Genomic DNA, 16,085 nt, shown 5'->3' with positions numbered 1-16,085 from the left:
ATAAACAGGGAGACGCTTCAAATGGAATGAAGCAGCTATTTGTCATTCCCCTACTGTAACCTCAGTGCCATTAGCCAATGATTATCCATTACCGCTGGCTAGTGACTGAGCATCAAATAGGTAAATGGTGCAAGTTGGACTAAGAGGAAAGCAGTAGAATCACAGATTAGAGTGAATAATTATCAGCATGAATGATTATTAGAATTGTTGATAAGATTGTGTCAAATGCGGGGAGGGGTGAAACTGTGTGTTCGTTCACAGAGGGTGTTTTATGCTAAGTATATTCTTAGGATCATATCATCAGTGGCGTTATAGTGGTAGCTGTAGGCTAGCCTGAGAAATGTCTACAAATTAAGGAAGGGAAGGTCAAATTAACAGGTAAATCACATGACTGTGATATTCTGTGTCAGGTTGTGTCCTTTTAAAAAGCATAAATCTAAATCAATCTGGCACAAAGATGATGAAATATAGGCAAAGTCAAGTCAGGAGTCAGAACCTCTTACCATCAGGGTCTTTTCAGGATCAAAATAGCACCAATGCAAATGAGTCCTTTTAAAAGGGAATGCATAATTTGACAAGTCAAAGACCGCAAAAGATAATTTCCTCCAAAAATGATGAACTGTCAAACCAATCGGAGCCACAAGTCCTGCCTCCCCTTCTCATCCGTCCTCTGTCGCTCTGTGTCTCTGATCAGTCCCGCTCTTCAGGCGGAGACGCCAAATCCTCGGATGACATGGTCTTTGATGTGGCAGCTGACATCCTGAGCAAGCTACCTGCAGACTTTGACTTGGAGGCAGTGATGAGACGCTTCCCCACCAGCTACAATCAGAGCATGAACACAGTGCTGGCGCAGGAGATGGGCCGCTTTAACAACCTGCTCTGCACCATCCGAGACTCCTGTGTCAACATTCAGAAGGCCATAAAGGTACGCAGGAGGTAGAGAAGTGGTTGGATGTAAAAAAGAAAAAAAAACATATATTCTTACATCATCCACATGTGAGATGTCTAATCTCAATCCCTTCACATTCATGTTAGCTGTAAAGGTGAGGAGTTGTTGATTAATTCTCAGGGATCCTTATTGTTTGGATACTTATAGCAAGATGCATGGCCAAATGCACTCTAATTACACTAAATGTGTTTGTTTTAGATAAACAGTAAGGCCAAATGACGAATCATCATTGATTTCACATTTCTGTGCAGTGAAAGCAATATTTCATCAGAGGAAGCACACCTCTGCTGAGTGATTACAGGGGAAACTCTGGTAATACATCCTCAGAAAATAGATACTGTAGGCAGTCAGCACAACACTCCAAATGCACCAATCTCACACTATCATTTTCTATTACAAGGAAACAAGTGAGACTGTAATTGTGAAAGTTTAGGGCAATTTGTGGAAATCACTGTACAAAAGAAGTGCTTCCATCAGAAAATCTATGTTACTCTATTTTATGTCTTACAATCACTGCTGTTAGAGCATGCACCAGTTAAAGGTATAAAGCAATGAGCTGTAGAATAACTGAAATGAATACATTATAGAAATGTTGTTGACCCAGTAAATCCTTAACTAGTGCTCTTGACCTTCTCTCAGAAAGTACTCTTATCCTCATGTTTATACCACTTCCTCTTGCCTAGGCCACAGACTCTACAGTATAATCTACAGCCATGCTAGCGGCTCTGTGAGGCTGTACTTGATGATTAGCCATCAAAGTTTTTTTTTTATTTTTTATTGCAGAATACATTTGTTACAATTTGTCAAAAAAGGAAATTGAACTTGTAGAACACAAATCATTTTGTTAAAGATCATGTTTTACAAAACACAAAGTACAGCTGAGGCTGACTGGAATGTCAGGAGATCATCAAAGTAATTACTATCCATCTTCTCTGCACCATAAGTGTCTGAGCCAGATTTGATGGTAGTCAATTCAATAGTTGTGGAGACATTTCAGTCAGACCAAAGTGGTAAACTGTTCACAACACTTCACAAGGAATAGTTTGAAACCTGGGTTGTGGTTTTGCAGTTATTGGATCCATAAAAATGCAAGAGGGAGGAAGCCTTGGCACTGCTGTATGTGATGAGCTAAAACTCTTAGACAATTAACAGACTCCCAAATGTAGTTATCTTACAGCCCAGATATAATTTTAATCAGTGTTTTTTTCTTCTTCAAATTGCCACCAAGAGACACACTTGAAGAAGTGAGAGTATCTACTTAGGCCACAGTATCCCCTGGCAAAATAATTACTGACTTTGTATTTCCAAAGGTTTGGAGATATCACACATGCCAACAGCTTTTAATTGGACTGCAGAAGACTGTAATTATTTAGTTCATAGAGGGTTGCGAACTAAAGACCAAACAGAATGTCATCCAAACATACGTATATTAATATGCGTGGCATTGCACTCCTAATTACACCACATTAAAAAAAAGTAATAAAAAACATGTCTGAGCACACACGTGTGTCTCTGTATACCATTTAATAAACAAACTCCTCACACACTTCCTCTCCTCCTGAGATGCACCCGTCCTGTGGGATTGAAGTGACAAAAGCCTAAAGAGTCAGGAAGGGGAATGAGCACATCATTTTTCATACTTGTTTAAAAGGCCCCCTACACAGCAAATAATAGTTCCCATTATGTGGCTGTCTGTCACCTATCTCCACAGAAAGGTTTTTAAGTGACAAGCTTGAATTTCTTTATATTCAATTCATTTTCAAGTAGTGCAGAAGTTAATCACGTGTTTGTGGGTGAATTTGTGTGTGTGTGTGTGTGTGTGTGTGTGTGTGTGTGTGTGTGTGTGTGTGTGTGTGTGCGCGCAGGGGCTGGTGGTGATGTCTGCAGAGCTGGAGGAGGTGGTTAGAAGCATCTTGACGGGTCGCATCCCGGGCATGTGGATGAAGAAGTCCTACCCTAGCCTCAAACCGCTGGGAAGCTATGTCAATGACTTCCTGGAGCGGCTCAAATTCTTACAGGTACAGAACCCTGCCATTTAGTATTTGGGGTTAGTCATAAATACTAAGTAAATTGAAAATAAAAAATAAAAAATATCAGTCTCAAAGAAGGAGGCAATGGGGGGTTCGAAAGGAAAATTATAGCTGCTCTGCAGCAATGGTCAGGGACAAGCATTTTAAACATGCATGGAAGGTGTCCAAAGCACAATGGCTGATCATGAATAAGATGTGACTTTGTAACCTTTGGACCTTGAACTCACAACCTTTGTGTCCAAAGGCAAGTGATGAACTCATTGAGCTATCGTCCAGGCTATGGAGTCAGTTGTTAATGCAGACACACATTTAAAATATGCAGGGCAGTTGTCCATAGCCCAATGCCCAATTAGGTATATGCAACACCAGGGACTCAAACTCAGAACCTTTGACGCGGTAGGCAGTTTCTGATCTCAAGGAGCTATTATCTGGGTGATGTCACCATTGACATTTTAAAACAGATCCCGTTGCTCAGGACGGAGACCAGTGAAGAATATTAGAAGCACTTTTCCGGTGATGGCTGAGCGTTACTGCGCAGCCTCCAACTAAGAGAGATGATGTAATTGTGACGTGAGCAACCTGTCTGAAATTTGTAAGTCTTCTAGTAGCTGTGCCAAGAGAAATCTCAATCATTTCCAATCTTGCAGAAATGGAGAGCGTTGGTATATGTAAGGAGATAACATAGGCACAGGCTAATTATTGCTAACTAAAATGCTAATTAACATTAGTAATTACACTTAAACAGCTAATGTAAGTCGAAACTGCCAGCTTCTCCTGTACTATACGGTAATTTCTCTACTGTGCAACAGTAAGTCGCATGGTTATGACACAATCGTTAGCCTATTTTTACAAAAACGTCTGCTACGGAGCCATAACGTAAGATACAAGGTATTGGAGCCTTTTATACATTGTTGTGTTTCTTTAGAAATAAACAATGGACAAATAGAGTCTTTAAACGCTTCAGATGTAAAGTTATTCGCTGTCAAAGTGGCGCCAAAATGAATGGGAGTCAATGGAATGCTAACAGGAGGTGATGGCTTGGTAGCATCAAAATGGCAGCATAGGAGCTACGCGGTCCGAGGAGAAGCTTACCACCTTGGATGTCACAAGTGGCATCGCAACACCTACTAGACAAGGAGCAGGCTTGCATGAAAATGCAGAATTTTAAACTACTGTTAAAAAATGAATTTCTCATTAGAAAATTCTGAGAATATGTGTACTTGTTTAAGACAACATTAAGATCCCTGTAATTTATTTTCACAAAACTCAATAAATGCCAATTTTGCATTGACTGCAATGCGTAGATGAGGACACAATTCAAACAAGCTTTGCTGCTCTGACCCTAAAAAGAACCAGAAATGAGAGAAAGAAATTAAGAAAGAAGAATGTGTTTACGTGATTATTTTTTTCATTTCACTGTAAAAAGGAAATACCTTAATCTCTAAATTGCTCTTATAGCAGAGTCAAATTAGTGCATACTAATTAGTGCAACTCCCGTGTGGCGGGGAGATTCCGCAAGACCTACGTTTGATACAATTGTCCGTGGTGTGCCCACATATTGTCCACACCTCACTGAGATCCGAACTTAGTGCCAGCCAGGCCACCTCAGCATGTGGTCTAGCTAGTTGGATCCAAATGCGAGCAAGATCCGATGTTGAAATGTACAGACTTGACGGTTAATGTGTCCTGGCATGATCGGATGACGTCACATTGAAAAGACAAGTGTAACCACAGTATACAGTGGGGCAAAAAAGTATTTAGTCAGCCACCAATTGTGCAAGTTCTCCCACTTAAAAAGATGAGAGATGCCTGTAATTTCCATCATAGGTACACTTCAACTATGAGAGACAAAATGAGAAAAAAAAATCCAGAAAATCACATTGTAGGATTTTTAATGAATTTATTTGCAAATTCCTCGGGAAAATAAGTATTTGGTCACCTACAAACAAGCAATATTTCTGGCTCTCACAGACCTGTAACTTCTTCTTTAAGAGACTCCTCTGTCCCCCACTCGTTACCTGTATTAATGGCACCTGTTTGAACTTGTTATCAGTATAAAAGACACCTGTCCACAACCTCAAACAGTCACACTCCAAACTCCACTATGGCCAAGACCAAAGAGCTGTCAAAGGACACCAGAAACAAAATTGTAGACCTGCACCAGGCTGGGAAGACTGAATCTGCAATAGGTAAGCAGCTTGGTGTGAAGAAATCAACTGTGGGAAAAATTATAAGAAAATGGAAGACATACAAGACCACTAATAATCTCCCTCGATCAGGGGCTCCACGCAAGATCTCACCCCATGGGGTCAAAATGATCACAAGAACGGTGAGCAAAAATCCCAGAACTACACAGGGGGACCTAGTGAATGACCTGCAGAGAGCTGGGACCAAAGTAACAAAGGCTACCATCAGTAACATACTACGCCACCAGGGACTCAAATCCTGCAGTGCCAGACGTGTCCCCCTGCTTAAGCCAGTACATGTCCAGGCCCGTCTGGAGTTTGCTAGAGAGCATTTGGATGATCCAGAAGAGGATTGGGAGAATGTCATATGGTCAGATGAAACCAAAATAGAACTTTCTGGTAAAAACTCAACTCGTCGTGTTTGGAGGGGAAAGAATGCTGAGTTGCATCCAAAGAACACCATACCTACTGTGAAGCATGGGGGTGGAAACATCATGCTTTGGAGCTGTTTTTCTGCAAAGGGACCAGGACGACTGATCTGTGTAAAGGAAAGAATGAATGGGGCCATGTATCGTGAGATTTTGAGTGAAAACCTCCTTCCATCAGCAAGGGCATTGAAGATGAAACGTGGCTGGGTCTTTCAGCATGACAATAATCCCAAACACCGGGCAACGAAGGAGTGGCTTCGTAAGAAGCATTTCAAGGTCCTGGAGTGGCCTAGCCAGTCTCCATATCTCAACCCCTTAGAGAATCTTTGGAGGGAGTTGAAAGTCTGTGTTGCCCAGCGACAGCCGCAAAACATCACTGCTCTAGAGGAGATCTGCATGGAGGAATGGACCAAAATACCAGCAACACTGTGTGAAAACCTCGTGAAAACATTTGACCTCTGTCATTGCCAACAAAGGGTATATAACAAAGTATTGAGATGAACTTTTGTTATTGACCAAATACTTATTTTCCACCGTAATTTGCAAATAAATTCATTAAAAATCCTACAATGTGATTTTCTGGATTTTTTTTTCTCATTTTGTCTCTCATAGTTGAAGTGTACCTATGATCTCTCTCGCTCATCTTTTTAAGTGGGAGAACTTGCACAATTGGTGGCTGACTAAATACTCTTTTTGCCCCACTGTATGTTGGGCCACCACAAGCCTCCAGAACTACTTTAGTGCTCCTTGTTATAGACTCTACAATTCTCTGGAACCCTGTTATACCTCTCATTGTTGAAAAGCTAGTGTCACATGAAATGTTAGTGCATACTGTGACCTACAGTTAACTGGAACCCTGCCTTAAGCTGTGTCACACTTGAGTTACACAAGACTTAGAGTTATTCATTCCACTTGTCAACACATAGGAGGTAGTGGGTAGTAATGCTTTTTACTCATGGGCAGGGTTCATACAGGAAACACATGCAGACACATATCATGTGAGTCTGCAAAGTGAACATCTTCATCAACAACCATTTCCCATGTTTCCCTTTCTATTTCCACTGGAGAAATATCACATTCCTCCTGTTCATCATTACTCAGTGGAGTGAAAAGAATGTACTGTGTGTGTCTGTGTGTGTGTTATCGAATGGAGATGTCCACCCATGACTCCCCACAGGGTGAACTGGAAAGTCACGGGTTTCTTATCTGAGACAGCATGCTTTCCTAACAGAATGCCTTGACATTTCAGGGCATATGATTGTTTGCTGTTTTTAACAGGAGTTGAGAAGAAAAACATCAGCTTCCTCTCAGTGTGTTCAGTAGACTGAAAATTCCAAGACGTTGTAGCCTAGCTTACAGTTGCACAAAGATCAAGATCAATGGTGTGTTGACCTCAGACCAGACATGTTTTTGTTTTTTTCTGAACCTGAGATGATTTTGGAAGTCAGTTCCTTTTTCAGTTCGACCTGACCTGTAAAATGTTACAATGTTCACATAATCAACTGAACATTATGTATGGTATTTTACTGTAGTTCCATCCCTAATGTATGTTTTTGTTGTTCGTTTTTTTATATATATTTTTTTCTTTTCTGGATGAACCTGAATAAAAGAAGAATAACAGAATACCCAGTGGGTCCAGTGTTCTGGCTGGTTTCATTCTATAAAAGTCTCTTCTCTGCTGTGTTTTTAGGACTGGTATGATCAGGGTACACCCGCTGTATTCTGGGTATCGGGATTCTTCTTCACCCAGGCCTTCCTCACAGGCAGCCAGCAGAACTATGCCAGGAAACACACCATTCCTATTGACCTGCTCGGCTTTGACTTTGAAGTACTGGATGAGATACCTTACAAACGACCTCCAGAGGATGGTAGGATACTAACGGGGTTAGTGGAGAAGATAGGGTGAGAAAGGGTGATTTTAGAGAGAAGGATGACAGTTTAATAATAAAAGCCAGATATAAGGATAGCTTTTGATAAGATAAAATGTCTCTATTAAACAAAAGGGGATGAAAAGTGAGGTTTCAAAGCAGAAAGTGAAATAAGAGGAACATAAGTAGTGAGTGGGAAAAAAAACCTGGATGAAAACTGATTGTATATAAAAGAGGCATAGCGTAAAGTGCAAAAGTAAGTTAAAGCCTCTTCTCTGTGCCTCCAGCTCTGCTGTAAGATTCTCACATAAAGCCTCCCTCTTAAACAGTCCCCAGCTGGGGCCCCATCACAATAACACAGTCTATACTGCTACGCTACTGTACAGTGTGTTTGTGCATTTTGGTTGATGCTGACATGATAACAGTCAGTTATCTCAAAATCTCACCCCTTTATCCCACTCTATTAATAGGAGAGCTCCCATGCTTTATGGAAAGACTGTGTTACCGCACAGAGGTCAGTTCAGCTGGGTTCATAAAGTTTCACGGTTGCTGGAAGGGTCAACATGTATAACAGTCACAGGGTTCCTCCATAACTGGAGGTTATGGAATGTTAGTAGAAGGTAGTTGGTGATATTATTATCATAGTAATGCTAACTACTTCTCTTGTGCCTCTGAATTATCTCTGTGTTTGTGTGTGTGACACCCAGGTGTGTACATTAGAGGTCTGTTTCTGGATGGCGCCCGCTGGGACAGGAAGACCAAACTTCTTGCTGAGTCCTACCCCAAAGTGCTGCATGACCCCATGCCTGTGGTGAGTGAGGAGCACGCACAGATACTGTACACAGATATCGATTAGAACACTGCATTTAAGAATAATATAAAGAAACAGGACTCTCCTTGATAATACAACAACCCTATAGGTTTATGTTTTAATTATTTCAGCTTGGTTCCTGCGAAATTGTTTTTTTTTTGAAGATTGTATAATTGCTTGTTTCTTGCTTAAATGCATCTTGGGAATCGTAGTTAACTACCTCCCTGAAGTTTGTATGTACACAGGCTTGTGCATTTGAATTTGATTAACGAATCTGTTTAACACAGTTGTTCATCTTTTGCACTGATGTTTCAACTGTATAACCATCAGTATTAGTATAATATCAGTAATAACACCAGAGTTATTTCAACCACTGAACAAATCTAATATTGATTTATGGTCAGAAAAAATACAGCCAAATACAGACTCATTTAGACATTTAACATATACCATGACCAAACAATCTCACCTCAAGGTCCATTCTGGAGATTTTGATCGTATCACTTCTCATCCATGTTGGATGAAATGGATATCTGGTCCCTGCGGTGGTTAAAAATAAATAAATAATTTAAACATCTAGTTCATACATTTTTATCCTCAAGAAATCAAGAATCCTCCATTTAAGTTTTGATTTTTTTTTTTTACAAGATTACAATATTTTGTTACTCTAATATCTCTTGTATGATTATAATAGCCCAGTTAAAATTGATATATAAGCTAGTGTAAAAGTTGGTGGATTTCGAACTGCTGTTTTCAAGATAGCACCTTTTTGGATTACTGATAGAACAAATGTGAAAAATGATTGGATTTACGTTTTCTATTTGGTACGGTTAGACACCTCAGTATGGGCAACTATTAAGCCTCAATGTAAGATCCCATGGCAGTGTATGGTGCAAAACATTGCTGTCAACCAGTGAAAAAAATAAATCCTTGTTGCGTAACATTCTTCCATACATTTGGGGGTGAGGAGGTTTATTGATTCTGCTTCTCTCTGGCCATCACAAGAAAGGAAAGATACTATCTGTTCACGTATCTGATTATGAAAATGGGGCAGATTCCATCATTATTCAGATTGTAAACTCCTACGAGCTGGCTGTTTTTCTCTGAGGAGAAAGTGAACAACCACCACTATTATACTGTAGCTGCAGCTCTACCCAGGAGGATGTTCACAGCTCCTTGTTCTCTGGATGCGATACTGAGCAGCAGCTTCAGCACTTCTTATTTCACATTGTGCCTGCAGGAGGCCGAGCTCCTTTGCTCTCTCTCATCCTTTTATTAATTAACAGAGGTTGATATGGTATATGAAAGCCGACTGACAGAGTGATGGAACAGAGTGCCAGTGGCAGAGAGCGAAGACTGATCAAGTTTGATTCTCCCTCTGTTCTCTCTTCATCACAATGCATTCAGTGATTATGAATAATGCACAAGCCTGGCTTTTTTAATATTCAGACATTTCAGGGCAAGTTATTAACAGAATCAGTTTTTGACAAGAGCAGAACTTAATTAAAAATGTGTTTATTGTATGTGGGGGGAGAAATCACAACAGAGGCTGCTTTGGCTGGCTTTGAAATGCAAATCTTCAGAGGCACCCTTTATGGAACCAGATGAGTACTTTACTGGCTGCAACTCAACAAACTGTTTTTGTGGCCCAGTTTATCCGTTTTGCATAACCAAGCCTGTTTAATAGTCCAAAGGGACTCTTCCTTGTTAATGCTATTGTTTTATAAGTTTATGCCCCCAAAGTTCCCATTTGTAAGTTACCGTTTGGATAACAAATGGCGATCCAGGTTAGTTTCCACTGTTTCATGGCCTGGCCTTTAAACCTTAAATACAATCTGATCTTTTTGTTTCTTTGACAACAACCACGGCCAATCATCATGCATCTGTCATGTAATCAAGTGTTACAGTAAATTGCTTGTCAGCAGAGGCATACAGGATTTCATTTGCCAGTTTAATTATTCCACTAGTCAAATGTTTGGCATGGAAAACAGCCCCTAAATGGCAGTGACTATTTGTAAAAGTAGCTAATGGAGGTAGAGTAGGCAAATGTGGCAGCCACAATTTTAAAATCACGTCATTTGACCCCGTCTGCCCCTCTGTGTTCCTCTCTCTCCATCAGATGTGGTTGAAGCCTGTCAAGCGGGAGGACATCCCCCAGAGGATGTGCTATGTAGTGCCTGTCTACAAGACCAGTGAGCGGCGTGGCACCCTGTCCACCACGGGCCACTCCACCAATTATGTCATCGCCATGACGCTCAACTCCGACGTGCCTGCTGAACACTGGATCAGGCGAGGGGTAGCACTGCTCTGCCAGCTCAGCTCCTAGTCCCTTTTTATCTCCCACACATGCACATGACATTTCATTAAAAAAAGAATGAAAAACATAGTCTCTTTTTTATGCACTACATAACAATTTAAATAAGTACAACAGTCACAGGTAATAATAATGACTACTAGTTAATACAGCAGATAAACTCTCCTGACATTTCTAACATAGTTAGATTATGACTTTTTTATGGCATACTATACAATGACATTTGTATAGTATTATTGTGTACATTTTACTATACTGCTTTAAGTCTGTTTTCTAAGATGATTTTGCAGAACATTGAACTCATAACATTCATATCTTTTTTCGACACACTATACAGTACTATTACTTTTTTCCAACTTTACTGTGACTTTTTAAGACATACTATGCTATGACTTTTTAGGACAACCTATACTATGACTTTTTATGACTTTTGTCGACATACTGTACTATGACTTTTTTATGACTTTTTTCCAAAATCCCTATTCTATGACTTTTTTTATCAATTTTTTCGACATACTATACTATGACATTTTTCGACATACTATACTGTGACTTTTTATCACTTTTTTCGACATACTATACTATTACTTTTTTATAACTTTTTTCGACCTGCTATACTATGATTTTTTTCGACACGCTATACTGTGACTTTTTTTTATCACTTTTGTGGACGTACTATTCTACAGTCAGGTCCATAAATATTGGGACATCGACACAATTCTAATCTTTTTGGCTCTATACACCACCACAATGGAGTTGAAATGAAACGAACAAGATGTGCTTTAACTGCAGACTTTCAGCTTTAATTTGAGGGTATTTACATCCAAATCAGGTGAACGGTGTAGGAATTACAACAGTTTGTATATGTGCCTCCCACTTTTTAAGGGACCAAAACTAATGGGACAATTGGCTGCTCAGCTGTTCCATGGCCAGGTGTGTGTTATTCCATCATTATCCCATTTACAAGGAGCAGATAAAAGGTCCAGAGTTCATTTCAAGTGTGCTATTTGCATTTGGAATCTGTTGCTGTCAACTCTCAATATGAGATCCAAAGAGCTGTCACTATCAATGAAGCAAGCCATCATTAGGCTGAAAAATCTAAACAAACCCATCAGAGAGATAGCAAAAATTACACATTAGGTGTGGCCAAATCAACTGTTTGGAACATTCTTAAAAAGAAAGAACGCACCGGTGAGCTCAGCAACACCAAAAGACCCGGAAGACCACGGAAAACAACTGTGGTGGATGACCGAAGAATACTTTCCCTGGTGAAGAAAACACCCTTCACAACAGTTGGCCAGATCAAGAACACTCTCCAGGAGGTAGGTGTATGTGTGTCAAAGTCAACAATCAAGAGAAGACTTCACCAGAGTGAATACAGAGGGTTCACTACAAGATGTAAACCATTGGTGAGCCTCAAAAACAGGAAGGCCAGATTAGAGTTTGCCAAACAACATACATACAAAAGCCTTCACATTTCTGGAACAACATCCTATGGACAGATGAGACAAAGATCAACTTGTACCAGAGTGATGGGAAGAGAAGAGTATGGAGAAGGAAAGGAACTGCTCATGATCCAAAGCATACCACCTCATCAGTGAAGTATGGTGGTGGTAGTGTCATGGCGTGGGCATGTATGGCTGCCAATGGAACTGGTTCTCTTGTATTTATTGATGATGTGACTGCTGACAAAAGCAGCAGGATGAATTCTGAAGTGTTTCGGGCAATATTATCTGCTCATATTCAGCCAAATGCTTCAGAACTCATTGGACGGCGCTTCACAGTGCAGATGGACAATGACCCGAAGCATACTGCGAAAGCAACCAAAGAGTTTTTTAAGGGAAAGAAGTGGAATGTTATGCAATGGCCAAGTCAATCACCTGACCTGAATCCGATTGAGCATGCATTTCACTTGCTGAAGACAAAACTGAAGGGAAAATGCCCCAAGAACAAGCAGGAACTGAAGACAGTTGCAGTAGAGGCCTGGCAGAGCATCACCAGGGATGAAACCCAGCGTCTGGTGATGTCTATGCGTTCCAGACTTCAGGCTGTAATTGAATGCAAAGGATTTGCAACCAAGTATTAAGAAGTGAAAGTTTGATTTATGATTGTTAATCTGTCCCATTACTTTTGGTCCCTTAAAAAGTGGGAGGCACATATACAAACTGTTGTAATTCCTACACCGTTCACCTGATTTGGATGTAAATACCCTCAAATTAAAGCTGAAAGTCTGCAGTTAAAGCACATCTTGTTCGTTTCATTTCAACTCCATTGTGGTGGTGTATAGAGCCAAAAAGATTAGAATTGTGTCGATGTCCCAATATTTATGGACCTGACTGTATAACCTTTTTATCACTTTTTTGGACATACTATACTATGACTTTATTATCAATTATTTCGACATACTATACTTTGACTTTTTTCGACATACTATGACTTTTTTTCGACATACTATACTATGACTTTTCTATAAATTTTTTCGACATACCATAATATGACTTTTTTTATCACTTTTTTCGACATACTATACTATGACTTTTTAATCACTTATTTCGACAAACTATACTGTGACTTTTTTCGACATACTATACTATGACTTTTTTATCACTTTTTTGGAGATACTATAGTTTGACTTTTTTAACCTACTATACTATGCCTTTTTTCGACATACTATACTATGACTTTTTTATCACTTTTTCCGACATACTATACTGTGACTTTTTCATGACTTTTTTCGACATTCTATACTATGACTTTTTTATAAATCTTTTCGACATGCTATACTATGACTTTTTTTAATCACTTTTTTCAACATACTATACTATGACTTTTTTATCACTTTTTTTGACATACTATAGTATGACTTTTTTCAACATACTATACTGTACATTTTATCACTTCTTTTTTTTTAACATTCTATACTATGACTTTTTATCACTTTTTTCGACATACTATACTATGACTTTTTGAAATACTATACTATGACTTTTTTCGACATACTATACTATGACTTTTCTACAGACTTTTTTTATAAATTTTTTCTACATACTATACTAGGACTTTTTTTGACATACTATACTATGACTTTTTTATACATTTTTTCTACATACTATACTAGGACTTTTTTTATAAATTTTTTCTACATACTATACTAGGACTTTTTTGACATACTATACTATGACTGTTTTATAAATTTTTTCTACATACTATACTATGACTTTTTTCGACATACTATGACTTTTTTATAAAACTTTTCTACATACTATACTATGACTTTTTATCACTTTTTTCGACATACTATACTATGACTTTTTTATAAATTTTTTCCACATACTATACTGTGACTTTTTTTGACATACTATACTATGACTTTTTTTATCACTTTTTTAGACATACTATACTATGACCTTTTTAATCACTTAGTTCGACATACTATACAAATACTTTTTTTATCACTTTTGTCAACATACTATACTATGACTTTTTTATCACTTTTTTTGACATACTATACTGTGACTTTTTCATGACTTTTTTCGACATTCTATACTATGACTTTTTTTTAAATCACTTTTTTTCAACATACTATACTATGACTTTTTTATCACTTTTTTGACATACTATAGTTTGACTTTTTTGAGCCATACTATACTATTACTTTTTTATCACTTTTTTGGAAATACTATAGTTTGACTTTTTTTCAACATACTATACTATGACTTTTTTATCACTTTTTTCGACTTGCTATATTATGACTTTTTCCGACATACTATACTATGACTTTTTTGGCCATACTATACTATGACTTTTTTATCACTTTTTTGACATACTATAGTTTGACTTTTTTCAACATACTATACTGTACATTTTATCACTTTTATTTTTTTTTACATTCTATACTATGACTTTTTATCACTTTTTTTCGACATACTATACTATGACTTTTTGATAATACTATACTATGACTTTTTTCGACATACTATACTATGACTTTTTGAAATACTATATTATGACTTTTTTCTACATTTTTTCTACATACTATACTATGACTTTTTTATACAGTATTTCTACATACTATACTATGACTTTTTTATACATTTTTTCGACATACTATACTATGACTTTTTTATGACTTTTTTCTACATACTATACTATGACTTTTTATCACTTTTTTTGACATACTATACTGTGACTTTTTTTATACATTATTTCTACATACTATACTATGAGTAAGGATGGGACGCTGTTGACCTCAACTGAGGAGGTAATAGGGCGGTGGAAGGAGCACTTTGAGGAACTCCTAAATCCGACTAATACGCCCTCTATGGTAGAGGCAGAGCTGGAGGATGAGGGGGGATCGGCATCAATTTCCCTGGTGGAGGTTGCTGAGGTAGTTAAACAACTCCACAGTGGCAAAGCCCCAGGAATTGATGAGATCCGTCCAGAAATGCTTAAAGCTCTGGGTGTGGAGGGGTTGTCTTGGTTGACACGCCTCTTCAACATTGCGTGGAAGTCTGGGACGGTGCCTAAGGAGTGGCAGACCGGGGTGGTGGTTCCCCTTTTTAAAAAGGGGGGACCAGAGGGTGTGTGCCAATTACAGGGGTATCACACTTCTCAGCCTCCCGGTAAAGTCTACTCGAAGGTGCTGGAAAGGAGGGTTCGGTCGATAGTCGAATCTCAGGTTGAAGAGGAACAATGCGGATTCCGTCCTGGTCGTGGGAACAACGGACCAGATCTTTACTCTCGCAAGGATCCTGGAGGGAGCCTGGGAGTATGCCCAACCAGTCTACATGTGTTTTGTGGATCTGGAGAAGGCGTATGACCGGGTGCCCCGGGAGATACTGTGGGAGGTGCTGCGGGAGTACAGGGTGAGGGGGTCCCTTCTCAGGGCCATCCAATCTCTGTACGACCAAAGCGAGAGCTGTGTCCGGTTCTCGGCAGTAAGTCGGACTCGTTTCAGGTGAGAGTTGGCCTCCGCCAGGGCTGCGCTTTGTCACCAATCCTGTTTGTAGTATTTATGGACAGGATATCGAGGCGTAGTCGGGGTGGAGAGGGGTTGCAGTTCGGTGGGCTGGGGATCTCATCGCTGCTTTTTGCAGATGATGTGGTCCTGATGGCATCATCGGCCTGTGACCTTCAGCACTCACTGGATCGGGTTCGCAGCCGAGTGTGAAGCGGCTGGGATGAGGATCAGCACTCTAAATCGGAGGCCATGGTTCTCAGCAGGAAACCGATGGAGTGCCTTCTCCAGGTAGGGAATGAGTCCTTACCCCAAGTGAAGGAGTTCAAGTACCTTGGGGTCTTGTTCGCGAGTGAGGGGACAATGGAGCGGGAGATTGGTCGGAGAATCGGCACAGCAGGTGCGGTATTACATTCAATTTATCGCACCGCTAGACGTAAAAAGAGAGCTGAGCCAGAAGGCAAAGCTCTCAATCTACCGGTCAGTTTTTGTTCCTACCCTCACCTATGGTCATGAAGGCTGGGTCATGACCGAAAGAACAA

At 39.5% G+C, this 16,085-nt stretch overlaps 1 protein-coding gene across 1 annotated transcript in view; it reads left to right on the top strand.

Annotated features, from left to right (window-relative positions):
• dnah7 (dynein, axonemal, heavy chain 7) overlaps positions 1-10,598 on the top strand; it is an 89,343-nt gene extending 78,745 nt beyond the window's left edge. Inside the window, exons 62-66 of the mRNA XM_078263231.1 lie at positions 695-925; positions 2,815-2,967; positions 7,284-7,461; positions 8,169-8,272; positions 10,392-10,598. Of these exons, the coding sequence (XP_078119357.1) occupies positions 695-925; positions 2,815-2,967; positions 7,284-7,461; positions 8,169-8,272; positions 10,392-10,598 (873 nt within the window). The remainder of the gene's footprint in view (positions 1-694; positions 926-2,814; positions 2,968-7,283; positions 7,462-8,168; positions 8,273-10,391) is intronic.
• Positions 10,599-16,085: the final 5,487 nt, after the last annotated feature.

The sequence above is a fragment of the Sander vitreus genome, chromosome 11, assembly GCF_031162955.1.
Source record: "Sander vitreus isolate 19-12246 chromosome 11, sanVit1, whole genome shotgun sequence".
Classification (NCBI taxonomy): Eukaryota; Metazoa; Chordata; class Actinopteri; order Perciformes; family Percidae; genus Sander; species Sander vitreus.
Note: the sequence above shows the minus strand (reverse complement) of the source record. Positions and strands in the feature narration are given on the sequence as shown.